The 14,575-nt window shown below is 38.9% G+C and overlaps 1 protein-coding gene across 2 annotated transcripts; it reads left to right on the top strand.

Moving 5' to 3' along the window:
* Nucleotides 1-1,757: 1,757 nt before the first annotated feature.
* On the top strand, nucleotides 1,758-14,520 carry LOC126380790 (D-3-phosphoglycerate dehydrogenase). Of its 2 annotated transcripts, none has more exons than XM_050030392.1 (8): nucleotides 1,758-1,894; nucleotides 4,012-4,152; nucleotides 4,821-4,972; nucleotides 5,414-5,633; nucleotides 8,349-8,481; nucleotides 12,574-12,689; nucleotides 13,384-13,486; nucleotides 13,993-14,520. In XM_050030392.1, the coding sequence occupies exons 2-8, from the start codon at nucleotides 4,018-4,020 to the stop codon at nucleotides 14,115-14,117; spliced, it is 984 nt and encodes a 327-aa protein (XP_049886349.1). In that variant the 5' UTR covers nucleotides 1,758-1,894; nucleotides 4,012-4,017; the 3' UTR covers nucleotides 14,118-14,520. The 2 variants fall into 2 exon arrangements, with proteins under 2 accessions (XP_049886349.1, XP_049886350.1); XM_050030393.1 differs by having other exon boundaries at nucleotides 1,759-1,898.
* The last annotated feature ends 55 nt before the right edge of the window (nucleotides 14,521-14,575 follow it).

Here is a 14,575-nt window from a genome sequence, read left to right as displayed (position 1 = left end):
TATTTTTATTGCAGTGACAACATTTGTCGCGTCACTTCCGTTTTTCTTGTGCTACATTGAACTAGTGTTTTGTAAACGTGAAAGTAATTTAAATTATATTCAGTGAATTTTACGGCATCCTGGACTTTTTATTCTGACATCCTCAGAGCACCAGCCCTCTACAGCCACTAGGAACATCACACATAATCCTAACACGCGGAGACGATATTTTCTTTGATTTTTATATGGAACTGTGCATCTTACAAAACGCCATATAGGTTTTCTGGTTTTTGGTTTTGTTTCTGACTGTCTTGTCATCTAGCGAATAGGTTTCAGTTATTGTTTGTTCATCGGGTTAATGTGGAAAAGAACAAAGTATGCAGGGTCACTTGAGGTCAGCACTGCTTGATAACGCGGTTCCTTGCGTGTCTTGTCTGTGACGTTTAGTTGCATCAGACTGATCTATGACACGCCTTCCACACTCGTACAATAAATAGGTATAATGTTTATAGTTTGTAAAGTCGCTTATCTGTATTGTGTCTGAAAAATCTGTTCTTGCATAATGTGGAGTGACACATATTGAATTTGAAATGGAATATTCATTCTAGAGTGGTAAAAATACAGATGTTCATAATTAAAATAATATATTTTCATTGCACAATAAAAGTCTTTCACTCAACCATGTAGTGTACGAATATTAAATAAGTAAGTTACTAATAAAATCTAACTTTAAATCAAATTGTTTATATTGATAAATCCTATAAATACACTATAACCATCAAGTATAAAAAAAATCAATTGAATCAACATCAGGTCAACTAATTATGTCCGTCCGCCACATACCTACCTAGGTAGTTATACTTCTTATGCGCCGTCAGTATACAGTCGAACAAGATTCTTTTAATAAGTAAGTAAGTAATTTAAAGGGTATTTTGTCCTTAACATGAAAACTACTAAAACAATTTTGATGAAACTTTCACTATTTCCCAAGTGGGACGATTCTTAATCCAAAAAAAGCAGAATAATTTCAATCATCTATCGTGTGAATTGGGAGGTGGAGTACCAACCTCATCAACCCTGGTGCCATGGTTACTATTCAGCCGTCAAAGGCCCCTAATATGGCTCATGTAACGACTACTTACATCAGTAAGTAGTAACCAGGACCAACGGCTTAACGTTACGTGCCTTCCGACGCACGGATCTTCTTACTTTCAGACAATCTGGTGATCAGCCAGTGCCAGTAGTGTCCTAACCGAACTAGGGACCACAAAGTAATTTTTGTGATATGTCTGCACCGGGAATCGAACCCCGGACCTCCGGCTCGTGACCACGGAAGTCGAATTTAATACTATTTACATACTATAAATTACCTCTAACGGCTTCGTTCATACAAAAGACATCAACGAGATGAATGTTACTGATCCATAATAATGCTTTTTAACTATACTTAACTTTAATAAAACTTGCACTATTCTCTAAGTTGGGCGATACTAAATGCAATGAAGATTTATTGTAATACAATAAGTGGTTTCTTAGAAATGTGAGGACATAGTTACATAGTACATACCTACTACATACGTAAAAACAACCCTGCAAAATTTGGCACACACGTTCACATATTACGTGGGCTAGAAGCCCAAATAATCAACAAGAAATCAACGGGAAAGAAATCCTCCATTTTTTGAAGTCGGTTAAATATAATTTTCGGCCACGCACTTGAAATATCTCGCTATGGGTAAGTGGAAACAAACAGTCTGACGTAATAACAACGAGCAGTGTGTGCAAAAGATAACTGGCTCGACGACCCGACGCGACGCCGAGATATCGGCGCCTGCGCCCCCTCGCAGCTCTTTACCAGTCAGTAGCCACCAGACCACCGCGCAGTACACACCACCACAAACCACACGAACAATTCGTAAGTACCTTATAATGTTATTTTCAATATGCTCCCAGCCCAATTGTTATTTCACATCGCAACAATATTTTAAATTCAAATAGCCATTCAACAAGTCGCAATCACTCTTAATCTATTCCAATTGCCGGTTCGTCCTATTGAATGAATTACATTCGTTTCGCATGTACTAATTCTGAGTTATGTTTAACAATAGAACAAAACGCTGTTTAATTATTTGAGGAAACTATGTTTATAATATACGCATCATACGAGAGATGTTTTGATTCTGCCGTGTCTGGAGTACACTTATCAAAGTGTTATAATATAGTCTCGAGTTGTTGGTGGCTCGTTTTTGGGCCGGTAATACCGGTTGGGATGGCTAAGGAATGAAAAGAAGTCCTTTGTCCTTATTAAATCAGCCTAAATGTTTCGATATCACGCGAAGCCCTGAGAGAAAGAATAGAATAGAATAAACTTTATTTGTTTTGCTTACTTTATTCCCAAAACAGTGAAGGTTATAAAAGTACGTACATAAAAGATTAACAATTTATGACTAAGGTAACACTGCCCAGGGAAATGGGACTGATTCAGCATATTCTTGCTAAGAGTTCGATACGAATACCAACTTTTAGCAACACTGATATTCCGTCAGTAACCAAATTACGTTTATCAATGAAGGACTTTCCAGCCTAGGTTTCCCAAAAAAATATACAGATGGCGTTATACAGATTTTACGTGATAATTACCTATTTTCTTATTGCTCGGTGACATAACTATTAAAAGTCGGGTACAGGAAATTAGAAGGTTAAAACGAAGACAACTCTGAACAGCGCCATGTATATTTTTTTGGGGTCTGAAGCCTGGAAGGTGTCTCATTGGCAATAAGTGTGCCGTGACTTGTTTAAAAAATATACTTATATAAAAAGTTAACAAAATGATTATGTTGTTGTCAGTCGCTCATCGTTCAATAAATAAAGTGAAATACGTTATGCCAATAAAAAATGTATATACTTAAGTCATTGCCTGGCCCGTTGCCATTTTCAAGACCCGCAGCCGCTGCTGTGTGCTTTCTTACTTTTTTTTTATTTACGAATACAATCTATTTACCTTCAAAATACGATTCAACTAAGTTTTATACCTATCTATACATCTGTCATAGTATTTTACTAGGGCAACGTGTTTATATATAAGATTTTTAATTAAATGAAATCAATAGAGGTATTGGCGAAGACGAACAATTCATTCCTTAAATAGTTTATTATATTAATTATAATATTGAACGTATTTTTAGGTTAATGTATACATTGTATGGGCATTAGTTGCCTGAATTAAATAAATAAATAATAAATTGATTCCTTCCTAATGCAGATAGGTAGACACTATCAATAGGTTTATGAAGTAACATTATCGTCTTTATCATTGCCTTCCATCATTCTCAGCAGTCTATCAAACCATACCCATAGATATCATATTTGTAACGAGGGTACCTACCTACTGGGTAATATTGTAAAAGTTATCCATTCTGTATGTTACCTATTCAAGTAAGATGATCCGTGCTTCGGAAGGCAAGTTAGGCCGTTGGTCCCGGTTACTATTTACTGACTTAAGTGAGTAATCGTTACATGAGCCATGTCAGGGGCCTTTGGCGGCTCAATCATAACCCTGACACCAGGGTTGATGAGGCTGGTATTCCACCTCACAACCCACACGATAAGAAGACCTATTCAAGTTACATCCGGCTAAGTAGTTTATGCTGTTTGCGGCAAATCTACAACAAACCACTTAAAAAAAAATTACAGGATCGAATTCATTCAGGGTTGAATTCTTTTCCATAGATCTTAGATCGAGACCCACAGACGTTAAATAAGTACTTACTACACTATTGGACTTAATAAGTAGATCAAAGCGCGAACGAAGTCCCATGCGGAATGCCATACCACAGATTATGCCATACTAATATTATGAATGCGAAAGTACCGTTACCTTTTTGGTAAGTATGGATATATTTTGAGAGACAGGAAAAAACAATGAGTCGTTTTTCACCCGTAAATCAGCCCCTAAGGAAATGAAAAGCTAACTAGTCTCATAGGTAGTTATTTTATCAATGCAGCTACTTACTTGGGCACCTTTGTCGACAGTTGAAAATGGGTTTGGATATCAAGTCAGTGCTGGTGGTGGACGGCGTGGGAGCCAACTGTGCCGAGATCCTCAACTCTCACGGCATCAAGGTCGTCACCAAGGCGAAAATCACCAAAGAAGAGCTACTCAAGGAGATTCCAGTAAGGAACCTTATTAATTTTTCATAACATTAGCTAGTTATTTACAATGATTATGTATTGTAACTGTAAGTGACGATGTATGTGTGATCAGAAGGTGTTATTCTTCAATCTTCATATTACGTGTAACCAATAATCTTGTCCGCTACGTGGGTCCTCCTAGGGTATGAGGTCCCAAGCCGGTAGAAGCAGCAACTATTGTGAAAGGTAACAAACTTTTTATAGGTGACCTTCATTTTGTCACGGTGATTGTATTTTTTTTTACCAATGAGGAACTTTCCATGCTACTTGCCCCAAAAAAAATATAGAGGGCGCTGTTCAGATTTAACGACGGGGGTTAAAAATAATTGTTGCTTGATATTTGGATCAGATTATGTACAGAATTTTGTTGCTACCTATATTGCTTCTCTTTATTTTGATCAGAATAATAATGGGTGGTGGATGTGTTGTGCCTGGGTGTAACAACAAGGGTCATCATTTATACCCAAAAACAAAGATAAAAGATGCATGTGTCTGTGCACGAAATTAGAATTAAACGAAGGCACCCACCCAACCATTTTTGATATCCTTCCGCACAAAAAGCTACTGCACAGATTTTCATGAAAAATACATCAGAACATTTATAGGTACACGGACACCAACCAGTATTTATAAGTTTTTCTTTTTCACAGAATCACGAAGGTTTGGTGGTAAGGTCTGCGACGACGGTGACCAAGGAGGTGCTTGATGCAGGCAAGAAGCTGAAGGTGGTAGGCAGGGCCGGAGCTGGCGTGGACAACATCGACGTAGCCGCTGCCGGTAGCAAGGGCATCGGGGTTATCAAGTAAGTACCGTGGGTGTTGTTTAGTTGGCTACGAGTACTTGCGTATTGTTATTCTGAATGATTGTACCCACGTCAAAGTTACGGGTTTTGTTTTGATGAAGAAGCGTATTTCGAAGATAAGATTCTAGATACGACCTTAACAGTGACAACGCTGTCTCCTGATTCGTTGCTCCTCTTCTATCGTGTGGGTTATGAGGTGGATTACCAACCCCATCAACCCTGATGTCAGGGTTGTTATTGAGCCGCCATAGGCCCCTGACATGACTACATACTTACATCAGTAAGTAATAACCGGGACCAACGGCTTACCATGCCTTCCGAAGCACAGACCATCTTACTTTTGGACAATCAGATGATCAGCCTGTAATGTCCTAACCAAACTAGGGATTTGAACCCGGGCTCTTCGGATCTGTAAAAGTAAAGTTACTTAATGTCTTTTAGTGCACCTGGAGCCAACGCGTTGAGTGCGTGTGAGTTGACGTGCGGGCTGATGCTGGCGCTGTCGCGTCACGTGGTCCCGGCGGCTGCGGCCCTGCGGGCGGGGCGCTGGGAGCGCACGCAGCACACGGGTTCCGAACTGGCCGGCAAAACACTCGGGGTGCTCGGCCTTGGCAGGGTCGGCAGAGAAGTCGCCACACGCATGCACGCTTTCGGAATGACGGTAGGTTATCTACGTGTACATACTTATATTAGTAAATATATTACTTGTTTTTCAGTAAGTTGACTCAACCATAAGAGACCCCCCACACTAGCGTCTTTCAAGCGTCGTTGTCGTGCCAGCGTCCGCGCACGTCTACGCGACGTCGACGCCGCGGCGACGAGACATCGACGCCGCGGCGACACGATGCCAGTGCCGCGCACGCTAGGCGTTCGGCAGCCGGCCAGCGCTGGCGTCGCTTCGCCGCGGCGTAGATGTTGCGCGGGCGCTGGTATGACGAAGACGCTCGAAAGACGCTAGTGTGGGGGGTCTCATACAGACGGCGAAACGGCTCACCGTCTATAAGGTCGAGCCATTCGAGCCAAAACTCGCAAAAGGCCAGCGAACCGCTCGCACAACTTATTAATATAAGGTCAATGTGGGGAAGACCGGCATACTGCTCTAAAATTTGAGTTTGATTGAGTTTATTGAAGAAGATATTATTTGTAGACCAAGTCAAATGATCGGGTATGATAGATAATTTACTTGGCTATGTTTATAAGTCTAAATATAAGTTAGTGACATCGTAACGAAAACTTTGAGGGATGATTCAGACCATGATTCTGAGTTGATATCTAGTAGAATTTTCCGTCGCAAAAGTACTAATGAAACTGAAAATATGTGTTAAAAAAAACTAACATTTTCATGAATTTTCCGACCGGAAATTCCATTTCATATCAACTCATATTTATGGTCTGAATCATCCCCCTCGGTATTTGTTACGATGTCACTAACACCCTGTATAAACAGCTTATGCGAATACAGACAGCAGCATAGAAAGCTAAGCAAAAATATTTTACTGCAATTTATGAATGCGCAACAGCTATAGCGAATTACATAACGCGATAAGTTTTATAAATAATGGTTATGCAGGTGGTACCTACTTACCTAAGAATTTTTGAACTATAATTCATCTCACCTTGGTACCAGCTTTATCTTCTCTTTTTGTCGTGTGGGTTGTGAGGTGAATTACCAACCTCATCAACTCTGGTGTCAGGGGTATTATTGAGCCGCCAAAGGCTCCTGACATGGCTCATGTAACTACTACTTGCTTACATCAGTAAATAGTAACCGGGACCAATGGCTTAACGTGCCTTCCAAAGCACGGATCATCTTACTTTTTGGACAATCAGGTGATCAGCCTGTAATGTCCTAACCAAAATAGGGATCACAAAGTGATTTTTGTGATATGTCCCATCGGGATTCGAATCCGAGACCTCCGGATCGTGAGCCTAACGCTCAACCACTGGACCACAGAGGCCGTTAGCTTTATCAAATGTGTAGACAGGTCACCTATAACGCGGCAAATGAAACAAATGAGGCGCGGGATATAGACCCTGGGGTATTTTTTGCGATTAAATAAATAAATAAAAAAATAAATTATTTCAGACAATATTCATCCATATTGTGTTAGTTATTGTTTTTTTTTGTGTTATTTATTGATGAGATTATTAAAAAGAAAATTAAAATAAAGTAATACATGCTTTTACCAGTGATGTATCGTTACCAGGAATGTTTCCGAAGTGGCAATGTTCCTGTTGTAAAAACGCTTTATTGTGAGGAAACTGACTGCTATTTTACAAATGTTTTTTCTTGTGTCTTATTTACATAAAGGCTAGGTAATAATAAAGCTCTTTTTAGATAGCTAGCTTAATCACAAAGTGTACTTAGGGTGGTATTAATAAACTAAACTCAGCTTCGAGACTGCGCTCAAGATCATGTCAATGTGACAGTTCTTATATAAAAACAGGGACTTGAGCATGATCTTAAGGGTCCCGATTACTCTAACCATAGAGGCAGCCAATCAGCTCGCGACACCAAACACTTCAGCACCCCGATACGATTTCCCTCAATCAGCGCTTATCGCTATCGACCCACTAGGGTCGATTAATTCATTCAAATATTTTTCCTCTCAGACGACGCCCTGAACCGAGGTTCGCGCTCAACTGGGCACCAGGCCTGTTGTCTTAAACGTTGTACCGGGTGAGAGCCTTCAGCGCTCCCCATTTGTCCGGCCAAGTAGTTAATGCCATCTGCGCCAAATCTACAATAAGTCACGTCAAAAAAAAGGCAGTCTCAGGTGAGATTAGCTTATTAATATCGGCCTAAGATGTATAAAATCGAGGTCAAGGGTACTAGGGAATAAAAGTCACGGGAGTACAGTGTTTTATTGTAAATATACCTACTTATGTATGCCTATAAATATTTCACTATTTTTAGATTGCTAAATTTAATTATTTATTTATTTATTTTCATGGGATAATAAACAATTAAATACATGATATGTTAACAATAGGTGTAAGATATTAATAGATATACATGTACAATCAACCACATTATCCACGTATTAGTTTACAATGTCGTCTAGTGAGTTGAAAAAGGTTATGTTAGGTATAAATTAAACAAAAAATAAATCAGCTCAGGGCTTGAATGATAGATTGTTGTTGTTTTGTTCCCTATTTTAAACGCGGTAAGAATCCGTTATTATGTGTTTTAATTATATGAATAATAGATTTTTTAAATTTAGAACTAGATAAAATGAATATGTCTATAAAATGAAATGAGTCATTGTATTGAGAGAGAATACGACGTACTTATTGTTGTGACCGTTGTGAAAATTATCCGCTGAATAATCGTGTTAATTTACCATGAGTGTTTTCTTCTACCATGGACACATAGATCGTCGGCTTCGACCCGTTCGTGTCGGCCGAGCAGTGCAAGGAGTTCCACACCACAAAGATGGAGCTCGACCAGATCTGGCCCGTGGTGGACTACATCACCCTCCACACTCCACTCATCGACTCCACTAGAAGTAAGTTGTAATTTGCAAACAGTTACGCGAGTGTCGAGCGATTGATTAGAGGCAGCCAATCAGCTCGCGACACCAAACACTTCAGGTCCCCGATACCGACCCCGCCGGCGTGGTCGACGATTTCCCTTATTCAGCGCTTATCGCTATCGACCCACTAGGGTCGATTAATTCTTTCAAATATTTTTCCTCTCAGACGACGCCCTGAGCCGAGGTTCGCGCCCAACTGGGCACCCTCAGGCCTGTTGTCTTAAACGTTGTACCGGGTGAGAGCCTTCAGCGCTCCCCATTTGTCCGGCCAAGTAGTTAATGCCATCTGCGGCAAATCTAGAATAAGTCACGTCAAAAAAAAACAAAAAAAACGAGCGATTGATGGTGGAGGAAGCAAGAGAAGTGTGTTAGGTTAGGTTAGGTTAATATTAGAGTATAGTATATAACTATCTATATAAGTATAGGTACGGTCACGAGTACTAATATGCATACAATTTGAAACCATGTCACATTAACTTTTTTGACATATTAAATTTAAGTAAACAGCCGGGACCGACTGCTATTTTTATTTTTTACCTTTGATGGGTTTGCTCTTGGCCCCAGACTGGCCCGTGTTCAAGCAGATGATGTGTGTAATGTGCACAGTGGAATCTTGGGAACGGGCGAGCGTGCAGAAGATGGAAATAAAACAATTCACGTCATCTTCTCTTCTTGTATTATCATTGACAACATTTCATTTTTACTAAGGTGCCTTAAATCGAAAACCATTTCGAGATATTTCTATGATTTACACAAAACACATTTTTCCAGATTTTTTAATTCAGTAATAATAGAAATATATTGAAAAATCCACGAGGTCAGAAGAGGAAGGCATAATAAGTTCAGACCTTTACATAAAAATTATAAAAAAGTAAATGTCATACATATTTTTTTTTTTTTTTGTTTTTGTTTTCCCCGAAGGGTAAGGCAAAGGGAACTATGCCCATACAGCCATGTCTGACGTATTTTTTTTCTTGATGATTAATGAAATCTCAGAATGAAATGATGAAAGGTGATGATGATGAAACCTAAGCCCCCACCCTCGGAGTAGACTCCTACTCCGAACCCCAAACGAATTAACTCAAAAGTCCGCATAAACTTTTGAGTTATGAAGCGGCTTCCTGACACGAAGCGAAAATAGGCAGATACACTTTGTTTATTGAATACTCCAATATAATAACACTCGCGAATGTCTTCCGACTAACTTAATGCGATCATTAACCACAAAACACCACTTCGTATTAATTATTTAGATTATTCAATGAAGAAAGCAACTGTCCCGTTCCCGTCTCCCGCCAAAAAGCCATGTCATACATAACATGACACTTTGTTTGCGACTTGTTTTAAATACGCATGCAAAGGTACATTACATTATACTGCCTTCATTCTATCAATGGCAGAATCCAATTTTCAAAAAATATTTTTTGTAACTTCTAGTGGAAAAATCTTGAAAAGAAAAAATACGTGTCTTCTATTTAAACAAGTACTTACTTTCGAAATAGCACAAAAAAACCACGGCTTAAAAATTTGAAATGTTGTCAATTTCCACATGTTTGTTTAGATAAAAATAAGATTTAAAATATTAGTGTATACGGTAAACTTATGTTCTACATGGCGGCCACGGAAGGAAGGAAAGGCAACGACAAAAGATCAGCGTGCATAGATAAATTTTAGTTATTATTTTAAACTATAATGTATGCAATGACATCACTATCATGCAGCCTAGTCTGACATTCATAGTTATATAATTAATGAATATTATTTATATCAGCCCGAAGGCATTGACGAGGCCTAAGATGGAGCGAGCTCGCCCAGAAGGTGGCTGTTCACTATGGGCTTGAAAGCACCCGGGTTATATGCATTCGGAAATACAGAAGACGGCACAGAATTCCACTTCCTAGCAGTGCGCATAATGAAGGACGATGCGAACCGCTTTGTGCGAATATCCACCAAGTAGGGATGGAACCCGGCCGTACGTACGTCTGGAAATCCGAATATAAAAGGGGATGATGGAATGAGCTCGTGTAGATCGCGGACTCCGAAGCACGCAATCATCGTATTCGGACAATCAGCCTGCAATGTCTTGACCAAACTAGGGACAGTTTCACATTCAGATTTTTTGTTAGATGTGTCCCACCGGGAATGCAACCCAGGACCTCAGGGTCGGTGAGCCCGGCGCTTAGCCAGTGGACCTTTATACTTATTAACAAAAAGAACCAATAACAGAAGTAAGAGAAGTATTTCATTAGAGCCAACTGATTGTAAACATAATGATGTCCTATTACCTAATATAGCAGATTTATCTGTTTATTTTTAGCACATATTGTGTCAATATTTTCAACGACCTCCGTAGTCCAGTGGTTGAGCGTCGGGCTCACGATCCCGAGGTCCCGGGTTCGATTCTCGGTGGGGACATATCACAAAAATTACTTCGTGGTCCCTAGTTTGGTGAGACATTACTGGCTGATCACCAGATTGTCCGAAAGTAAGATCATCCGTGCTTCGGAAGGCACGTTAACCCTTTGGTACCGGTTACTACTTACTGATGTAAGTAAGTAGTTACATGAGCCATGTCAGGGGCCTTTGGCGGCTCAATAGTAACCATGACACAAGGGTTGATGAGGTTAGTACTCCACCTCACAACCGAAACGAAAGAAGAAGACAATAAAATTGTGCTTAGTATGATAATAACGATAGTGGGTAGGTACCTATCTAAACAGCTGTTCCAAACACCTGTATTGTAAGGTAGTTTGATTTTATGTTACCATTTGATTATTGTATGGTAGTGTGATACGACGAACTCGCCTATCACGATTCTTATCGGTCTATAAATACTTTTAAGTAGGCACTTAAGATACGTAGCATTATAACTGTATCTAACAAGTATCTAACCATGCGGCCTCATCACTTTTAAGGGTAAATGAAAAATAAATTATCACCGAAAAACGTAGATAAAGTTATTCGTTGCTAAGCGTTGATAAAACTGTTATCATACTGTTTGTTTGTCACACTAAAGGAAAAAACCAACTATCTGCAAATCGATATTATTTGTAATAAGTATACCTACCTTATAAACTGTATAAACGAGTTTTATAAACGCGAGAGATGTTTTCCTTGACCAGAATATGACGTAAATAATTCAATTGAGCTCTTAGATTGAGCCGCACTTTATGTAATTGCCTAGGTACTGTTATTACTGTGCGCTGTGGTTTAGTTTTGCAACTACTATTCATTTTAACAACTATATATATATATATATATATAAAATGTTTTTATTTAAAAAAAAACATTATATATATATATATATATATATATATATATATATATATTTCATTATTTCATTAACGAAGTTGGATCAGCGATTGAATGTTTTTTTGAAAACATTATTGAAAATAAATAATATATATATATATATATTATTTATTTTCAATAATGTTTTCAAAAAAACATTCAATCGCTGATCCAACTTCGTTAATGAAATAAGTCATTGGTGCAATTCCGGTACCAGGGTTTGAACCGACGCGGACGCTTCCCGATTGAGAAGCAAGCCGGTCTACCACAGGGCCACAGCGTCTATTACATAAACATACAATAGCAAATACTGACAGTTTGGCTAAAACAACAGAACTATGACAAGGTTGAAAATTTGTTTGTGACAGTAAAATAAGAATAGTCAGATGATCTTATCTTATCTTATTTAGCCTATACGATCCCACTGCTGCGACTTTGCGCGATCTCCGGCCAATCCTTGCGATAAGCATTCAAGTCAGATGATTGTTTGTGATTATCCAAGGAGGTCCCTGTTGCTCTATGCTCTATGTTTGTGATACTTACTTATTGTTTTACCGGTCCATATACTGCGCTTTATACTCTCTCTGTTTGTTACGCATTGTATTTATTGTACACAAGGAAGGGACTAGTATCTGAGATACTGGCTCGGCGTAGTTCATATACTAGTGAACACTAGACTAAGTTTATAATGCGTTATAAAAAAAACCGTTATATAATAAATAAAATAGTAAGTATAATAGGTAATTAATAATACTTACATTGTTCTATTTTCAGACTTCATCAATGCCAAAACGCTGAAACAGTGCAAGAAGGGCGTGAAGATCATTAATGTGGGCAGGGGAGGATTAATCCAAGAGAAAGACTTACTCGACGCCCTACAATCCGGACAGGTATAATATTATAATGAAGAATATAGAGAACCGGAGAGGAAATATAATTGGCCACCTGATACGACACGATTCATCTATAACAAACATCATAGAACGAAAAATTGAAGGGAAGAGAGGAAGGGGTAGACCTAGGAGCACATTTATGAAACAAATAAAAGAAAAGGTGCAGGTCGTGTCGTATCAAGAGGTGAAGGATTTGGCGGGAAGAAAGAGGAATGGCGATTACTCCACCGACAAGAGCGCAGATCTTAAATAAAGAGAGAGAGAGAGATAATCACATAAGAACAGACATAGTTTTACATAAATACAAGGTGTCAGTGACGCCGTAGCGAATACTGAGGGTGATGATTCAGTTCAAGTGGAATTTTCCGTCGCAAAAGTATGGAATTGAAAATAATTTCAAAATACATAAGTACCTAAATTTTTCGACGAAAAATTCCACTTGATGAGCTGAATCGCCTGTTCGCTACGGTGTCACTAATACTATTAGGTACATACACAAGGAGTGATGTAAAGGGACCATTTCCCACTTATTATCTTTCGGGTTCAATTCAACGTTACTTGCACGTTGCAACTAAAGAAATGGTGGCACTAGATTTCAATCCCGAAATGTACAAGGAAACAATCGAAATAATATACTTAAGTACTGACTCTAGTTTCTCAGAACGTAAGATAAATTGTTTTTTGTATTCAGGTTGGTGGTGCGGCGCTGGATGTGTTTGAACAGGAGCCTCCCACAGACCCCCTGACCCTGGAGGTCATCCAGCACCCAGCCGTCATCGCCACTCCGCATTTAGGTGAGAATTCACTTCGTTACACACTGATGCGTTTCCGGTAAATTCTCCGGCCAAGTAATTAATGTCATCTGCGGCAAATCTAAGTACAATAAGTTACATAAAAAAAAGAAAAAAAAAGGTACCGGTAAAGTACCGGGCGGGAAGAGAGTTTGTACGGAACCGCGCTGCGCACAGAGTTCAGTGGGAATATGCATACAATCTAGAGTATTAGAAAAAAATACGCCCAGGTATGCTTGATTCCAGGATCTCTCTTAGTGCATAATACTTTCCTAAGAGGTAGTAAGATAGGGTTGTATGATAAAATTAAAAGAACAGTCTTGTGTTTCAATAATATTCTCCAATGATCCTTCACTAAAAGTTGTTTTGAGTTAGCAACCCACGGAAGGAAGTGAAGTAGGAAATAAGGTGTATCTTTAATGTAATTTGTAAGTAGGGAATAATAGAAGTAAAGATAGGAAATATTTTTGTACGAAGTCCTTATTCATGTTAAAAATATTATTGTACAGGTGCATCAACAAAGGAGGCGCAAGTGCGAGTAGGACAGGAGATCGCCGAGCAGTTTGTCAACCTGGTGAAGCCTGGCACGTACCCCACCCCGCTCGCGGAGGTCACCCGTGTACTCAACAAGTGAATACTATCTCATAATCACACCATGTAGGCGACACATACGCCTATTGACTATTCTACCGTACGTCCTGAAGTTATAATGCCGTGAACCAACAAGTCATTCAAACTTTTTCACTCCACAGATCCAAAAAAATATATAAGTACTTATCTGATTTTTTTTTATATCACTGCATTATATCTTGAGGACGACAGTATTACATCTACGCATTTATAAGTTTGTTATATTCGTATTATGCTACTAAATAAATTAATGTTAAAATTAATAACATTTTTATTCCTTAACGTAGCTGGGTGTATATATTGTACACAAAGTTAAAGTCAATGTATCGTCTGTCTACCCCTGCGGGGATACAGACGTGATGCAATGTTACGTGTTCATTAATAAATTAAGCACCTTTCCAACATAATTTGAGTTGTCCATTGCAAAATGAACTAAGCCACCCACACCTCACTTTCTGTTAG

The sequence above is a fragment of the Pectinophora gossypiella genome, chromosome Z (genome assembly GCF_024362695.1).
Source record: "Pectinophora gossypiella chromosome Z, ilPecGoss1.1, whole genome shotgun sequence".
In the NCBI taxonomy this organism is placed as follows: Eukaryota; Metazoa; Arthropoda; class Insecta; order Lepidoptera; family Gelechiidae; genus Pectinophora; species Pectinophora gossypiella.
Note: the sequence above shows the minus strand (reverse complement) of the source record. Positions and strands in the feature narration are given on the sequence as shown.